Source organism: Chiloscyllium punctatum, chromosome 7 (genome assembly GCF_047496795.1).
Source record: "Chiloscyllium punctatum isolate Juve2018m chromosome 7, sChiPun1.3, whole genome shotgun sequence".
Classification (NCBI taxonomy): domain Eukaryota; kingdom Metazoa; phylum Chordata; class Chondrichthyes; order Orectolobiformes; family Hemiscylliidae; genus Chiloscyllium; species Chiloscyllium punctatum.
In genome coordinates, this window is record NC_092745.1 from 109,150,792 (window position 1) to 109,168,569 (window position 17,778).

A 17,778-nucleotide genomic window follows, 5' to 3' on the forward strand; every position below is an offset into this window, starting at 1 on the left:
ACTTATTAGGTGGGAGAAACTGATCTGCTAGAGTTCACCGTCAGATCATGAGATTGATTGTCAGAAGTTGTGAATGAAGGTGGTCAGGGTGCATGGGGAGAGGGGGTGGTTATTGTGTGGTGAAAATGAAAGATAGCAAATATAAAAGACAATGATATCATTTACAAAACAAACTACCTGAATTGAATGTTTCCTGTATCCGGTGCAATCCAATTAACAATGATCTCTGCTTTATTACTTGCGGACCTCTGACTTACAGCAGAACTCTGTGAAGAAAGGTTTGTACACAAATCCATCAATACCAACCATACAAACAGAAATAGGGCATTTAGTATTTGTTCCTCCATCTTTCACAACAAAATTGTGTTGTCTATAGCATAACTCTTCCATTTGTCTTGGTCCCATATCCCTTGTTATCTTAAATTAACCAAACATTTTCTCACATGTCAAGTTGATATTGGATGTTGCATCAATTACTCTTGGCAAAACGAGTCTTTAAGACTTCGAACCTATTTGTGTGTCACAGTGTTTCCACACATCATTCTTGAACGACCTTGCTGTAAGGTTTAGAATGAGCCTCCCAGTCCTTGACTCCTGACCTCAGTGGAAAATCTAGTTATTTCATCTTAATATCTGGGAAATTTGGATTAATTCACCCTCTAATCTTCTAAATCTCAGGTGGCATGACTCTCGTTGGAATAATTTATCCTTATAATTTGACCTTCGAGTCCTGGCAATGAGGTTTTGATGTTGCTGTCGGTGGTTCAAGTTGGAAAATCTCTCAGCTGATAGCCAAGTGCTCAGATGGAGGGATCTCTAATATGGTGTGACAGGTACAGGGTACAGGTGGGCCTAAAACCCCTGGAAGAGGAGCTGAAGTGCCCACAAAAATGTCTCAGTATAAAGGCAGGCTGGGTAAAGGGATTAAATAAAAGCAAAATTCTGCAGATGCTGGAAATATGAAACAAACACACACTGAAAAGATGCTGGAAAATCTCAGTAGGTCTGGCAGCATCAACGATTCATATCAGACTCAAACACTAACTCTCTCTCTTCAGGGATGCTGCTAAATCTGCTGAGTTTCTCCAGCAATCTGTGTGCTTAGTTGAAAGGTTCCTCTCGATTCTCTGATTTCATTCCAGATATACTGTGACATTTAAGGCCCTCCAGCCGTCACCCCTGACACCATGCCTCCTTCCCACTCACACACTCCTCATTCCAATTCTTGTGCCACCTAACATATGACTCCCTGTAGCCCCCATGCAAACCCATATCCCCACTGACTCCTTGTAGTCTTCATCCCAACCCATTACTCCATGCAACCTACCCATGGCCCTATTTCCTCCATTTCAACTTACCCAGTCTCCATCACGTGCAGGATCCATTTTGCAAAGAAACAAAATAATACTCTAAACATTAAATGTGGCCTTCATGATATGAAATAAATGCTCATTCTTGAAGCTCATTTAAATATTTCAAATCTTAAGTGGCTAATCACTAAGGAAAAGAAGTAAACATTTGTTCACATCACAAAGGCAACTAAACTTTTAATTAATAGCCCCATTAGACTGTCAGTGAAACTGTAAACCCAGAGCTCCTGTTTAGATGAATGTAACTTTTATAATTAGCCAGTCATTCATAAGCAACCAATAGACAAGTGTCAACAAACAATTAATCAAACGGCTGAGTTGGACAGTCAGCTTTATAATTCTTTCCACAGACATGCTTAAACAACTAGAGATTTTTAAAAAAACCTTTAGATTATGAAATTTTAACTGACCTATCAATCTCCTATCATCCCTATCAAGTGCATTTACTCTGCTCCATAAATTTGTGACCCCAATACCATGGGTAAAGTTCCTTGTAACAACCAAAATGAGTTTTGTCTGAGCTCAGCACTAAGTTCAAATGGCCCTGCTGATTTTTAGTTTCTCTTATGTGTAAATGACACCTCCACTACTTTCCCTTACAAAATTGGGATCCGTAGGGAATTGAGAGGGAACTTGGGTCCCAAATACCAGTTTTGAAATTCCAGTGGGTCCTCTCAACCCCGCAAAAATCTGGACCGAGGTCTGGACTTGTCTTGTGACTTCTTCTGATTCTACTCTACATTCTCTCTAAGACCAATATATCTTTCCAAAAGTGTGCTCCAAAGCGCTGCTCATTGTACTCTAACCTTCAGGTGTGCTCTAACCTTATCTTTTTTATGGTTGCAGTACAACTTCTACCCTTTTGCATTGAGACTCTCCGCATACAAACATCAGAATTCTTCTTGATTGTTTTCCACTAATTTAAAGATCTATGTATCAGAATCCCAAAGCCTCTTAGGATTTTAATTGCTTCAGTTTTTCACTGTTTAGAAAGTGCATAGTTCTGTTTGTTTTAGATCTGATGTGGGAGACCTGACATTTGGCACTTTTGAAATCTATTTGTTACTGTTTTGATCATTCATTCAATGTATTAATTTTTGCTTTAAGTGCTGTGCTTCTCGCTACATTGCTCACAAAATTTGTCTTTATGTGAATTGTGAATACTTGAAGCTTCATTTAAATCCTTGCAGTACACGACTAGCCACATGCTGTCAATTATATTACCTGACCATTATTCCCCACTCTCTGTCTCTCTGCCCAGCCAATTTCCCAAATAATAATTCGCCCCCTTTTCCATAACTTGAACTTCAGATTAGCTATCATTATAACATCACTTCGATGGTTTCAACCCCTTGTTTAGTCAGATGATGGTATTCTTGTTACACACACACAGTGCCAATGCAAGGGACTCATCCTTACAAGGGACAATAGTCGCTCTTGCCCAGAGAGTCTGCCTTTCGAAGGTTACAATCATATTTTTATACACAAATCCATGTCAATCATATATCAGTTTCTTCTTATTGACCAATTACATATTGATTTTCAAGCCTTGGCAACGCAATAGACCAATCATATTCTGCTTTGGTTACGTCTTAAGACAAGGTCTTTTGCCTTAGACTCTTGCCCCAGAGGTTAAATGTGGTTCACAGCTTCCTCTTTGCTTAAAATGAAGCAAATTGTGGTTTGCTACATCTTTATCTGCTCAACACCTAGCTTTTCAAATGAAACAATTTGTGGTCAGTGCTGCTTCACACATATTTGTTTTAACCCTGTCAGTCTTGTTTAAATTGCCTTTGTTTTGTTTTAACCCCTTCCACACCCTCCACTCACTACAGCCTTGGTGATGGCTGCATCACTGGTGGAGAACCCCATTTCCACCCTCAGAGTGAGGACATGCAAGACCACCTGATCCTTCTCTGGTTATTTGCCCTCTTGTTATACTCTGCCTTGTCCTGCAAAGGAAAGGAAAGTGGTACTGAGTGGGATGCAATCCACACGGGTGATGTGGTTGGAGAATAGTGAGTTGTGTAAGTTGGGAGATTGGCCTGTGAGTTTTGACACAATGTTATGCGATTGAGGATGAAGTGAAGCACATGCATATTATGAATTATGATTGATAGTAATTGTTGGTGTTTGGTGTACAGCATATTTCAGTGTGTGAGGCTAGTGGTGCAGCTCCTGAGACCTGGTATTTGGAGGTACATTTCACTCAGATAATTATTCTAAGGTCATTAAACTTTTTGCAGCAGTACACTTAGATTCTCAAGATGTGATGACTGGCATTGACCACTATAGGTTTCTGGTCTAATTCTCTGTTCAGCTGAAGGGCCTCCCAATTCCCTGTGGATACAGAATTTCACTTTCTGTCTACCTCTTTCACGAAGGCATCCAATGCAGATACCCTTTTCCCCAGTAACTGATTTAATTGCTTCTATTCACATTCTCCTCCCTAACCAGTTTCACTATTTGCTCTGACATAAAATTTGCATTCTGCCCATATTGGAAGCGATGGTGGTAGTTTTTAAAAAAAAACAAGAGTATCTTATAATTCAAAAGTATCTAGTAGTGCAAGTACCTAAGTGCAGTATTGTGTTAGAAATAAATCTGACGTTCTTCACTGCTGGAAAACACGGACCAGAGAAAAGGGTGACGCGGTAGCTCAGTGGTTAGCATGCTGCTTCACAGTGCCAGGGACCCAAGTAAGACCCCACCCTGACATTACTGTCTGTGTAGAGTTTGCACAATCTCCCTGTGTCTGTGCGCTCTGGCTTCCTATCGCAGTTCAAAGATCTGTAGGTTAAGTGGATTGGCTGTGTTAAATTGCCCCATAGTTTCCGGGGGTGTGCAGCCTAGGAGAATTAGACGTGGGAAATGCATGGATGGCGTGGGTCTGGATGGATTGCTCTTTGGAGGGTCACTCTGAGCTAAATAGCCGGCTTCTGCACTGTAGGGATTTTTCATTCTATTGTCACCACTCGATTTGTAATTTCTAACAACTTACTCTGTAGGTTGTATCACCATTCGGGCAGTCAAGGAGTTGAGCATCTTCAGGACTTTGAGTGAAGGTGCCAAGTGGTGTTTCTGATGAAGAGTCAGCTGCTCGAGCCTCCAGCAGAAATCCTTTGAAGATGGTTCCTGGATTGCTCCGCAGTGTCACTTCAAACATGCCAAGTTAAGAAAGAGTTTATTTCAAATAAAATACCTCAAACATTTAAAGTAGTTAATATGCAGCTGCAAGAATCATAACTTAGTAAAAGACACACACAAATAAATTTCCTAATAAAATTCACAAAAGGCTGTCTTACACCATGAATATACAAATTACAAACTACCATCAAAAGTTAAAACAAAAGACACAGTCTATTATAAAGCAGCTGTTAAGTGGAATCGTCACTGAATTGGGATATTGGCATTATCACTGGCAGTTTGGTGTTTATCTGTCCCAAACTTACATAAGGTCAGGGCAAAGCTGCAACAGATTTTACGAACAAAAAGTCTTTTGTGGAATGTTTACTCAACATTTTTTCTTATTTGTGGGATGTAAGCATCACTATCGGTACTTATTGAAACTGGTTAGGGAGGAGAATGTGAATAGAAGCAATTAAATCAGTTACTGGAAAAAAGGGTATTTGCATTGGATGCCTTCGTGAAAGAGGTAGACAGAAAGTGAAATTCTGTATCCACAGGGAATTGGGAGGCCCTTCAGCTGAACAGAGAATTGGACCAGAAAATTATAGTGGTCAATGCCAGTCATCACATCTTGAGAATCTAAGTGTACTGCTGCAAACTATCACTATCACTATCAGCATCAAGTGTACTGCTGCAAACTATCAGCATCACTATCGGTACTACCGATAACTGAGTGGTTGCTAGACCATTTCAGAGGGCAGTTATGAGTCAAACACATGAGAGTGGGTCTGAAGCCACACTTGGGCCAGATGGTTAAGAGCAATAGATTTACTTCCATGAAAGGCAGCAATGAACTGAATCGAATTTTAAGTGATCTGTGATAACTATTATTATTGAGACTACCTTTTTCTTAATCGCTAACTAAATAACTGAAGTTAAATTCTTCCAATAAATGTGGTGGGATTTGAACCACTTGGCAGAGTATACATAGTGTTAAGGGTTGAGATGGAGAGGAATTTGTTAAGTGTGGACAAGACAATTTTCTGATTCAGTATGTGGATGTACCTTCCAGAGAAGGGGCAAAACTTGACCTACTCTTGGAAAATAAGGCAGGGCGGGTGATTGAGGTGTCACTGGGAGAGCACTTTTAGACAAGCAACCATAATTCTATTAGATTTAAAATAGTGATGGAAAACGATAGACCAGATCTAAAAGTTGAAGTTCTAAATTGGAGAAAGGCCAATTTTGACAGTATTAGGCAAGAACATCCGGAAGCTAATTGGAGGCAGATGTTTGCAGGTAAAGGGACGGCTGGAAAATGGGAAGCATTCAGGAATGAGATAACGAGAATCCAGAGAAAGTATATTCCTTTTAGGGTGAAAGGAAAGGCTGGTAGTATAGGGAATGCCGGATAACTAAAGAAATTGAAGGTTTGGTTAAGAAAAAGAAGGAAGCATATGTCAGGTATAGACAGGATAGATCGAGTGAATCCTTAGAAGAGTATAAAGAAAGTAGGAGTATACTTAAGAGGGAAATCAGGAGGGCAAAAAGGGGACATGAGATAGCTTTGGCAAACAGAATTAAGGAGAATCCAAAGGGTTTTTACAAATACATTAAGGACAAAAGGGTAACTAGGGAGAGAATAGGGCCCCTCAAAGGTCAGAAAGGCAGCCTTTGTGTGGAGCCACAGAAAATGGGGGAGATACTAAATGAGTATTTACTGTGGAAAAGGACATGGAAGATATAGAATGAAGGGAAATAGATGGTGACACCTTGCAAAATGTCCAGATTACAGAGGAGGAAGTGCTGGATGTCTTGAAATGCATAAAGGCGGATAAATCCCCAGGACCTGATCAGTGTACACTAGAACTCGTGGGGAGCTAGAGAAGTGATTGCTGGGCCTTTTGCGGAGATATTTGTATCATTGATAGTCACAGGTGAGGTGCCGGAGACTGGAGGTTGGCAAACATGGTGCCACTGTTCAAGAATGGTGGTAAGGACAAGCCAAGGAACTATAGACCAGTGAGCCTGACGTCGGTGGTGGGCAAGTTGTTGGAGGGAATCCTGAGGGACAGGATGTATGTGTATTTGGAAGGGCAAGGATTGATTAGGGATAGTCAACATGGCTTTGTGTGTTGGAAATCATGTCTCACAAACTTAATTGAGTTTTTTGAAGAAGTAACAAAGAGGATTGATGAGGGAAGAGTGGTAGATGTGATTTATATGGACTTCAGTAAGGCATTCAACAAGGTTCCCCATGGGAGACTGATTATTAAGGTTAGATCTCACAGAGTACAGGGAGAACAAGCCATTTGGATACAGAACTGACTCAAAGAGAGAGGGCGGTGGTGGAGGGTTGTTTTTCAGACTGGAGGCCTGTGACCAGTGGAGTGCCACAAGGATCGGTGCTAAGTCCTCTACTTTTCATCATTTAGATAAATGATTTGGATGTAAGCTTAAGAGGTACATTTACTAAGTTTGCAGATGACACCAAAATTGGAGGTGTAGTAGTCAGCGAAGAGGGTTACAATAGACAATATGTGCAGGAATAGGCCATTCTGCCCTTCGAGCCAGCACCACCATTCAATATGTTTATGGCTGATCATCCTTAATCAGTATCCTGTTCCTGCCTTATCTCCATAACTCTTGATTCCACTATCCTTGAGAGCTCTATCCAACTCTTTCTTAAATGAATCCAGAGATTGGGCCTCCACTGCACTCTGGGGCAGAGCATTCCACACACCCACCACTCTCTGGGTGAAGAAGTTTCTCCTCATCTCTGTCCTAAATGGTCTATCCTGTATTCTTAAGCTGTGTCCTCTGGTTCGGCACTCACCCATCAGCGGAAACATGTTTCCTGCCTGCAGAATGTCCAATCCTTTAATCTTATATGTCTCAATCAGATCCCCTCGCAGTCTTCTAAACTCAAGGGTATACAAGCCCAGTTGCTCCAGTCTTTCAGCGTAAGGTAGTCCCGTCATTCCAGGAACTGACCTGGTGAACCTACGCTGCACTCTCTCAAAAGCCAGAAAGTCTTTCTTCAAATGTGGAGACCAGAACTGCACACAGTACTCCAGGTTTGGTCTCACTAGGCCCTGTACAGCTGCAGAAGAACCTCTTTGCTTCTGTACTCAATCCCTCTTGTTATGAAGGCCAGCATGCTATTAGCCTTCTTCACTACCTGCTGTACCTGCATGCTTAGATTACCTCAGATTACAACAGGATCTTGACCAGATGGGCCAATGAGCTGAGAAGTGGCACATGGAGTTTAATTCAGATAAATGCGAGGTGCTGCATTTTGGGAAAACAAATCTTAGCAGGACTTATACACTTAATGGTAAGGTCCTAGGGAGTGTTGCTGAACAAAGAGACCTTGGAGTGCAGGTTCATAGTTCCTTGAAAGTGGAGTCGCAGGTAGATAGGATAGTGAAGAAGGCATTCGGTATGCTTTCCTTTATTGGTCAGAGTATTGAGTACATGAGTTGGGAGGTCATGTGGCGGCTGTACAGGACATTGGTTAGGCCACTGTTGGAATATTGCATGCAATTCTGGTCTCCTTCCTATCGGAAAGATGTTGTGAAAGTTGAAAGGGTTCAGAAAAGATTTACAAGGATGTTGCCAGGGTTGGAGGATTTGAGCTATAGGGAGAGGTTGAACAGGCTGGGGCTGTTTTCCCTGGAGCGTCGGAGGCTGAGGGGTGACCTTATAGGGGTTTACAAAATCATGAGGGGCATGGATAGGATAAACAGGCAAAGTCTTTTCCCTGGGGTGGGGGTGGGTCCAGATCTAGAGACCATAGGTTTAGGGTGAAAGAGGAAAGATATAAAAGAGACCTAAGGGGCAACCTTTTCACCCAGAGGGTGGTACATGTATGGAATGAGCTGCCAGAGGAAGTAGTGGAGGCTGGTACAAGTGCAACATTTAAAAGGCATTTGGATGGGTGTATGAATAGGAAGGGTTTGGAGGGATATGGGCTGGGTGCTGGCAGGAGGGACGAGATTAGGTTGCGATATCTAGTCAGCATGGACGGGTTGGACCGAAGGGTCTGTTTCCATGCTGTACATCTCTATGACTCTATGACATTTGTAATTCTGAGTTACCAGTTGAGTAGCATTACCAATACACTCCCATCTCCTAAACAGACTTGGAGTTATTTCTCTGGTGGCATATTGTCTGAGTAAAGGGTTCCCTATTCAAATGAAAAATGTTAAAGTTATATGCAATGACAGTTTGAAAATAATGACATTAGCAAATAAGCAAAACAGCCATGCCTTAGGAATCTGTAATTTAACACGCTTCATTGGACTATACAATCTCTATCGTGGATTAATCTGCACTCACTCAAAGATACTGAGCACTGCAGCTAGGGATGATACAAACTGCAAATGTAATTTAAGCTCATTCATCCAAAACTTTGTTTTTTCCACAGGACATGGACACCACTGACTAGGCCAACAATTATGATCCATTTGTCATTGCTCAGAGGGCAGTTAAGAGTCAACCATATCAATGTGGGTCTGGAGTCACATGTCAGCCATACTAGGTAAGAATGGTAGTTTCCCTACCAGAAGGACATTAGTGAATCAGATGGGTTTTCCTGACAATCAACAACGGTTTCCAGGTTATCAGTCGACTTTTAATTCCAGATTTTGTACTGAATTCAAGTTCCACCACCTGCCATTCCATGCTTCAAACCCAGCTGCCCAAAACATTACTTGGGTCTCTGGATTAATAGTTTAGTGATAATACCACTAGGCCATAATCTCCCTGTCACTCTGAGTTAGAATGTGTAATTTCCTTTTCGATCATTAAAACCAATGTTCTAAGAGTATAACACTCGCTCTCTCTCATCAAATGAGGCACCAAACCGAGAGCTCACCCATATCACTGTAGATGAATCATTCAAAGGGAACACAAAATATCAAAAAGGATTGCAAAACCTTCTATAGGTATATAAAATGGTAGTGTCACTAATGTGAATGTTGGTCCCTTAGAAGATGAAACCAGAGAGTTAATATTGGGAACATAGAGATGCTGAATCAATATTTTGCCTCAGTTTTCATGATGGAGGACAATAATATCATTCTTGTTGGAATGGGCTAGTCAGACGCAAGAGATAATGTAGAAATTAGAACAATCAACATCAATAGGGAGAAGGTACTAACCAAACTATTAGGATTGAGTTTAGACAAGTCCCCCAGGCCTGATGGCCTACATCCTAGGGTATTAAGGGAAGTGACAGCAGAGATAGTAGATCCATTGGTTACAATATTCCAAGATTCCCTAGACATGGGAAAGGTTCCAGCGGATTAGAAAATGGCTAATATAACATCCTTATTCAAAAAGGGAGGAAGATAAAATGTGAGAATTATAGACCAGTTAGTTTAACATCTGTTATTGGTCAAGTGTTAGAATCAATTATTAGCGAAGCAATATCAGGACATTTGAAAAGTCAAAACACTATCCACCAGAGTCAGTATGGTGTTGTGAAAGGCAAATCATGTTTGACTGATTTACTAGAGTTTTTCAAAGATGGATAATGGGGATGCTGTAGATGTAATTTATCTGGACTTCTGGAAGATGTTTGATACGGTTCTACACAGTAGGTTAATTCACAAGGTTGAATCATATGGGATTGGGGTAATGTATTAGCCTGGATAGATGACTGACTGATGGACAGAAGATAGAGAGTTTGGAAAATTTATATTTTCTGGATGGCAAGGTGTAACTTGTGGGGTGCCACAGAGTTTGGTCCTTGGACCCCATCTACTTACAATCTACATTAAGGCCTTGAATACAAGGATAGAAGGCTCTATAGTCAACATGTGGACAACACAAAAATAGGCAGAACAGTAAATTGCAAAGAGGAAATAAGAACCTTAAAAATGGATATAGATAGGTTAGGAGAATAGAACAAAATGTGGCAGATGAAATTTAATATGGATAAGTGTGAGGTCATGTACTTGGTCAAAAAAATAGGAAGACGATCTATTACCTTAATGGGGAGAGACTTTGGGGTACTCCAGTGCAGAGGGATCTAGCAGTACTCGTTCATGAGTCACAGAAAACTAGCATGCAGGTACAGCAGATAATAAAAAAAGTAAATGGATCGTAGGATTTGATAACTAAAGAAATAGAATATAAAGGTAAGGAAATATTGCAACTATTCAAGGCATTGGTGAGACCATACCAGGAGTATTGTGCACAGTTTTGGTCCCCTTATTTGAGGGAAGGTGTAGTGGCATTAGAGGCAGTTCAGAGGAGGTTCACTTGCTTGATCATGGAGATGAGGGGTTTGTCGTATGAAGAGAGATTGAACAATTTAGGCCTTTACTGTCTGGAATTTAGAAGAATGAGAGGAGATCAAATTGAAGTGTTCAAGATGTTAAAAGGTTTGGATAAAGTAGCAATGGAGTGAATGCTTCCTCTTGTGGGGCATTCTAGGACGAGAGGTCATAGTCATAGGATAAGGGGTAGCAAATTTAAAGCAGAGTTGAGGAGAAACTACTTCTCCCAAAGGGTTGTGAAACTGTGGAATTTGCTACCCCAAAGGGCAGTTGGTGCTGGGACAGGGAGTAAATTTAAGGGCGGGTTAGACAGATTTTTTTTAAAAATTTGTCATGGGTTGAAAGGATATGGAGAGAAGGCAGGAAAATAGGAGTGAGGACCATATCAGCCATGATCGAATGGCAGAGCAGACTCGATGGGCTGAATAGCCTAATTTTGTTCCTAACTCTTATGAATGTATGGGAGAATAAGCAAAAGCAGGTTTTGTATAATTTATATGAAACAAAATAGTATTTTCCAATACAATATCTGTTGTCTTATCAGATGTGCCACAGACAGAATTTGCTTGAAAAAAGAGTTTCAACAGCATATTTATTAAATTCACTAAAGTTATACCTTGGATTATGTCCCCTGGGTTAAATCTACTGCTATTTGCAATAATTTGATAAGGTGGATCTGTTGATTGTGCAGTACTTCCACTATGGCTGGGACGCATGCTGGCACAGGCACTCTCAACCTTCCCATTAGAATATCCCAGAACATACACTGGGAAGGTGGCAGCAATGGAGAGCAACACAAACCAAGTATGTCTCCTCATCTGTAAAAGATAAAAACACCATCAAACATCATTGGCAGGATTTGTGGAACATTTGGCAACTAGCAGTCAAGTTTAAAAACAAATGTCGGTTACAATAAACAAAGCAGTCAAGTTTTAAAAGAAATGTCAGTAATAATAAACAAAGTAAAAGGTAGATAATTCAGGAATTTGTATTGATATAATGATCTAACCAAAGACCATAAAGAAAGGTACACGTCCTGGACTCACAAATGATGTATATTTTATTCACAAAGAGGTAAGCGAGATAAGCTTGGTCATGGAACTTTGAATCAATCATTTTAGCATAGCCTCAGCAAATGCATTAGTGGAGTTCAAAAGAAGTTTTGAGAATTTATGGCAAACAGGCAATAATGATAGGAATTGCTAGTGGCACCATATCCTGGGACTTTATAGTTTTAAATGAACCTAATGCCTTCAAAATGCCATTCCAATAGGGAAATTCTTCAGGAAATTCAAGGCTAAGTGAAAAAAAGGTTTGCTTATTCAGGATAGGAGTACATAACTTATTGTTTAAAAGACAGTAGCATGCAAGTTGCTCAGAATGATGCTTCCTTGCTTATGAGTTTGTTGAATAAGTAGATATACACAAGATACAGTATTTTATATTAAACATGCCACACTGACTTTCATCTTTACAATATTTTTGTCTAGATGAAATATATAGAGTCATAGAGATGTACAACATGGAAACAGACCCCCCTTCCATCCAACCCGTCCATGCCGACCAGATATCCCAACCCAATCTAGTCCCACCTGCCAGCACCCGGCCCATATCCCTCCAAACCCTTCCTATTCATATACCCATCCAAATGCCTCTTTAATGTTGCAATTGTACCAGCCTCCACCACTTCCTCTGGCAGCTCATTCCATACATGTACCACCCTCTGTGTGAAAAAGTTGCCCCTTAGGTCTCTTTTATATTTTTCCCCTCTCACCCTAAACCTATGCCCTCTAGTTCTGGAAACCCCCATCCCAGGGAAAAGACTTTGCCTGTTTATCCTATCCATGCCCCTCATGATTTTGTTAACCTCTATAAGGCCACCCCTCAGCCTCCGACGCTCCAGGAAAAACAGCCCCAGCCTGTTCAGCCTCTCCCTATAGCTCAAATCCTCCAACCCTGGCAACATCCTTGTAAATCTTTTCTGAACCCTTTCAACTTTCACAACATCTTTCCGATAGGAAGGAGACCAGAATTGCATGCAATATTCCAACAGTGGCCTAACCAATGTCCTGTACAGCCGCAACATGACCTCCCAACTCCTGTACTCAATACTCTGACCAATAAAGGAAAGCATACCAAACGCCTTCTTCACTATCCTATCTATCTGCAACTCCACTTTCAAGGAGCTATGAACCTGCACTCTAAGGTCTCTTTTTTCAGCAACATTCCCAAGGACCTCACCATTAAGTGTATAAGTCCTGCTAAGATTTGCTTTCTCAAAATGCAACACCTCGCATATCAATAAGATTGGCCATTAATTTACTTCAGCCAAACTCTAGACTTCAGAGTCATCGAGTCATACAGTATATAAACAGTACCTTTGGTCCAACATATCCATGCAAACCATGTTTCTGAAACTGAACTAATCCCGTTTGCCTGCATTTGGCCCATATCCCTTGAAACCTTTCCTATCTATGTACCTTTTAAATGTTGTAATTATGCTCCTTTCTACCACTTTCTCTGGCAGGTTCTTCCATACATTTATCACCTGTGTAAAAACATTGCCCCTCAGATCCCTCTGAAATCTTTCCTCTCTCACTTTAAAACCATGCCCTCTAGTTTTGGACTTCCTCATCCTGAGGAAATGGCTTTGGCTAACACCGTATCTATGCCCCTCATAATTTTATAAACCTCTATAAGGTCATTCTTCAGCCTTCTATGATCCAGGAAAAGAGTCCTAGCCTATCCAACTTCTCCTTAAAACTCAAAGTTGAAAATATTTTTTGCACCATTAACAGTTTACTAACATACTTCCTATAATAGGGCAACCAGAATTACATGCAGTACTCCAATGTGGCTTATCAATGTTTTGTACAGCTATAACATAACATCCCAACTCATGTACTCACTGCTCTGACTGATGAAGGCAAGCATGGCAAATGTCTTCTTCACCACCCTGTTTACTTGTGATGACACTTTCAAATAACTATGTCCCTGCACCCCTAGACCTCTCTGTTCAACAATACTCCCCAGGGCTTTACTGTTAACTGTGTAAATCCTGCCCAGGTTTGTTTTACCAAAATGCAATGATGTGGAGGTGCTGGTGTTGGACTGGGTGGACATGGTCAGATGTCACACCACACCAGGTTATAGTCCAATAGGTTTACCAGCTTCTTCATCAAGGTGAACTGAGAGGGAAAAACACACAGGCACAGATTTTATAGGCAAAGGGATCAAGGGCAGAGAGATCAAAAGTTCAGACAAATGGTGTCAGTGGAGTGTCAAATAATAAGTCGCTGCAAGTGATCAAAAGTGTCAGCCATATCTATGCCAAGTTGGTGCATCACTTCTAAAGGTGGCTTGCAGTTTGTTGACAATATGAATTTGATAAACAGCAAGGTAATGATGGCACTTGTCATATTTGCTTCATCCACAACTAAACTTCTCTTGGACTCTTCATGGACGCACTGGTTACAAAGGCCCAACAATGTCTCTTCTTCCTCAGGCAGCTGAGGAAATTTGGCATGATGACGAATACCCTTGCCAACTTTTATAGATGCACCATTGACAGCTTTCTGTCTGGATGTATCACTACCTGATACAGCAACTGTACCATTCAAGGTCGGAGAGTGGTGAACTTGGCCCGGACAATCACAAAGGCCCAACCTCCCATCTATAGAATCCATCTCCCAGGCCCGCTGTCAAGGAAAGGCCACCAACATTCTCAAAGATCCATCCCATCCTGGCAATGGTTTTCTACAACCTCTATCATTGGGGAGAAGGTACAGAAGCCTGAACACATGCATCAGTCAGTTTCGAAACAGTTTCTACCCTACTGTTGTTAAAATACTGAATGGACTCGCAAACTCTTAACGTTCGCCTGTACCTGTGTTTTTGTTTTTGCAGCTGTTTACCTATTATTTACTTATCTATGTTACTTAACTCTGTGATCTGCCTGTATTACTCACAAGACAAAGCTTTTCACTGTGCCTTGGTACACGTGACAATAAATTCAATTCAATCTTTAAATCAGTGCTTCCCAATTTTTTTCGCCCAGTGTGACTCCATTTTGTGTCTTGAATGTCATCTGTGAGAACTGAGTGAGCACAGTTAGAGCAGAGCACAGCTGCTGTAACTTGGCCCAAACTCCATGTCAGCCATTCCTCCTCAGATTGTCAGGCCCAAAATGTTTAGCTTGCAAGCTCCCCTTGGAGATTTGATCCTGATTTTGGAAAGCCCTGCTTCAGATTATGGGGTTAGGTGCTAACTGGGTTGGAAACTTGATTTGGCACTTCGCTTGAGAACTGATCACACGATGTTCCTATCTGAAAATGCTTTTGCATTTACCTCAGAAAAGCTAGGATCCTGTAGCTGAGTACTTTATATTATGTTATAAGCCCGCCACGTAATTTAAAAAATGCTTTAAAGTTTTAAACCAACTTGTTCAAACACATTATGACACACCACCAGAGTAGGCAGTCCTCCTCAACCTCCTAATCCTGAAGGGTCACACCTGAAACATTGACTTCTCTCCCTCCTGATGCTGACTGGCTTGCTGTGTTCTTCCAGCCTCCTGCTTGTCTACCTCCTAGTCCAGAAGCAGGAACATTACCATTGCACCACAATACCCTCCTAAGCATTTCGCAATCTCAAACCAGCAGGTTTATGGGCTAGGACAATCCAAACGAGGAGATCAAGATGGGGGAGGAATTAAAAAGGTAAGATGAAGCAACTGATAATTTCATGGACACTCCCTAACATTGCGTTGAAATCTAATTGACAATCCTTTTGTTTTCAAAAGAGATATGACTCCCCAGATATATATCAGGTCGATTTCGTCAGAATTTAGATTTGAACTGCATAAATTGAAATTGACGTCTGACCTCATCCAAAACCAAGAACACATACAAAATGCAAACAAAAGGCTTAGGGCAATTCTCACTGTATGTTGTCATAAATTCAGCTCAGCACCTACAGCTTTCAACCCATACTGTGGCTCAGAGGCTATAATAAAGGAGGGTTTTCGTAGAATGTTTCAAATTACAGCCGAGGAGGTTGCTTTCTTGTTCTTATTGTTCACCCTCTCTTTCCGCAGACCTTTTTATATTGCTAGCATTCAAATAGTTAACCTAAGCCTTTTAAATCACAGAACCATTATGAAATAATGTTTCAGAGCAACTACGCTGATAGATCTCATGATCCAATTGCCCTCAGTTGAAGAATTTTCCTTCTCCCTCTCCTCGTTCAGGTTTGGCTGTTTGTTCTGCACTGAAAATGTGTTGCTGGAAAAGCGCAGCAGGTCAGGCAGCATCCAAGGACCAGGAGAATCGACGTTTCGGGCATCAGCCCTTCTTCTGCTCCTGCTTGTTCTGCACTTGGCCACAGACGCAAATAATCTTGCATTGTATATCCCAGGAGGAATACTCAGGTTTCACTCACCGTCCTTTCCTGCTTGCCCTCACCCTCGCTCAGCTCAGTGCTGCTTCGAGTTCTGTCAGGGGGAAAAAAAAACCAGAGGGGAAGTCCCAGCATGATCCTCCCACACTCCCTCTTTCCCTCTCTCCTCAACCTGTCCCTGAGTTTCACTCTGAATCCAGACGCTCCTGGTAAATCCCATTCTGAAAATCCCTTTTTCCACTCAAGCTCAGGCACTGATTCCCATCCTCCATTACCCCTTCAGACTCTCCCCAATTCCCACAGACCATTTACTCCCCATCCAGCTCAGACGAGGCACCCACTCTCAATCACCGTGTGGTGACTGGTCCCGGGGAGGGGGTGGGGAGTTATGTTCCCGTGGCTATGAGAGGTGGCCACAAAAGGGAAAAGTTGAATCAACTTGTTGGGTTAACAAACTCTCAGGGGCAGGAGGGACTTGAATCTGAAACCTTTAAGCCCAGAGCCGGGGCGGGGGAGGTGTTGGACCTCTAGGGTGTAAGACACCCCCTTTCAGCCCCAGGAAGTTAGTAAGCAGCGCCCGACCCAACTGTCACAGAAAGCGAAGATTTTAATCACTGGCGTAGAAATATTGGGAAATCCACAGACTTTGGGACAAACACTCAATAGCTTCCAGCTTCGACATATAATTCTTATTTTTAAAAAAATATATACGTGATTCATAAATAAAAATGTACATAGAGTCACTATAATTAGGAAACGTCTTAAGTAAATCATTAAATACAGGCAAGAAACCAACAGTGCTGAATTGTCACACGATTGAAATGTCAGGGGTAGGGGGATGGGTCTGGGTGGCTTACTCTTCGGAGATGAGGGTCGACCTGTGAGGACCAGGGTTCAAATAAAAGTCAGAATTGATGCAGTAAAGAATTCAGGTTCACTCATAGATTCCTTGCAGCAGCGGAAGAAATCCCATTTGGATTTGGAAACCGAGCTCTGTACTCACCCTCACTGAAGCAGCAGCCCGAAAGACGAAAAGGAGAATCCCGCAGTCAAACTTCATGTAAACTCAAACCCGGAGTCTCCGCCTCTTCCCAGTGACGGCAATCATCTTGTTCATCAAATAAACAAAAACAATTCGCCCTCCGAGCCCGTTCGACGTTCTGGGAACCAGCTGGCTGATTGTATCAAAGTCTTGTGCAATGTTTTCCCGTCGCCCAGTTGCTTGTTCCCGGTGGCACCCTTTCTCGGCTTCAAGAAGTGAACAAGTCCAGACGAGAGGCGGTCGGAATCCCACAATTGTAAAGTAACTCAGGATATTAGGAGTCGCAACTTAGGGTTGCAGTCTCCGAAGATGGTTGAGCTGCTGTTCTAGACAATTATTAGGTTACTTCACGAAATTCACAGACGCAAAATCCTAGAACGAGATCCCTGGACTCTCTGCACTAGTGACTCTGATAGAGAATTAATTACCCCCCTCTCCCCATTCCTCATTAGTTCAGCATTGTTTTTTTATCCAGGTGCTTTCCCAGTTTTCACTCAGAAGGTGGTGGAAATGCCTTACCAAGGAAGGTAGTGGATGCTAGAAACCTTTCAAA

At 41.7% G+C, this 17,778-nt stretch overlaps 1 protein-coding gene across 2 annotated transcripts in view; it reads right to left on the reverse strand.

Annotated features, from left to right (window-relative positions):
- Positions 1-17,382, reverse strand: part of LOC140480033 (putative ferric-chelate reductase 1) — a 57,763-nt gene extending 40,381 nt beyond the window's left edge. The window contains exons 1-4 of one of the 2 annotated variants that reach the window (XM_072574571.1): positions 17,187-17,382; positions 11,403-11,604; positions 4,372-4,526; positions 178-266 (exon numbers count right to left, since the gene is read on the reverse strand). In XM_072574571.1, coding sequence (XP_072430672.1) covers positions 178-266; positions 4,372-4,526; positions 11,403-11,604; positions 17,187-17,243 — 503 coding nt within the window. In that variant the 5' untranslated portion in view covers positions 17,244-17,382. Of the gene's footprint in view, positions 1-177; positions 267-4,371; positions 4,527-11,402; positions 11,605-16,225; positions 16,278-17,186 lie in introns of those variants that run through there. The other variant, XM_072574572.1, reaches the window with a different exon arrangement.
- Positions 17,383-17,778: the final 396 nt, after the last annotated feature.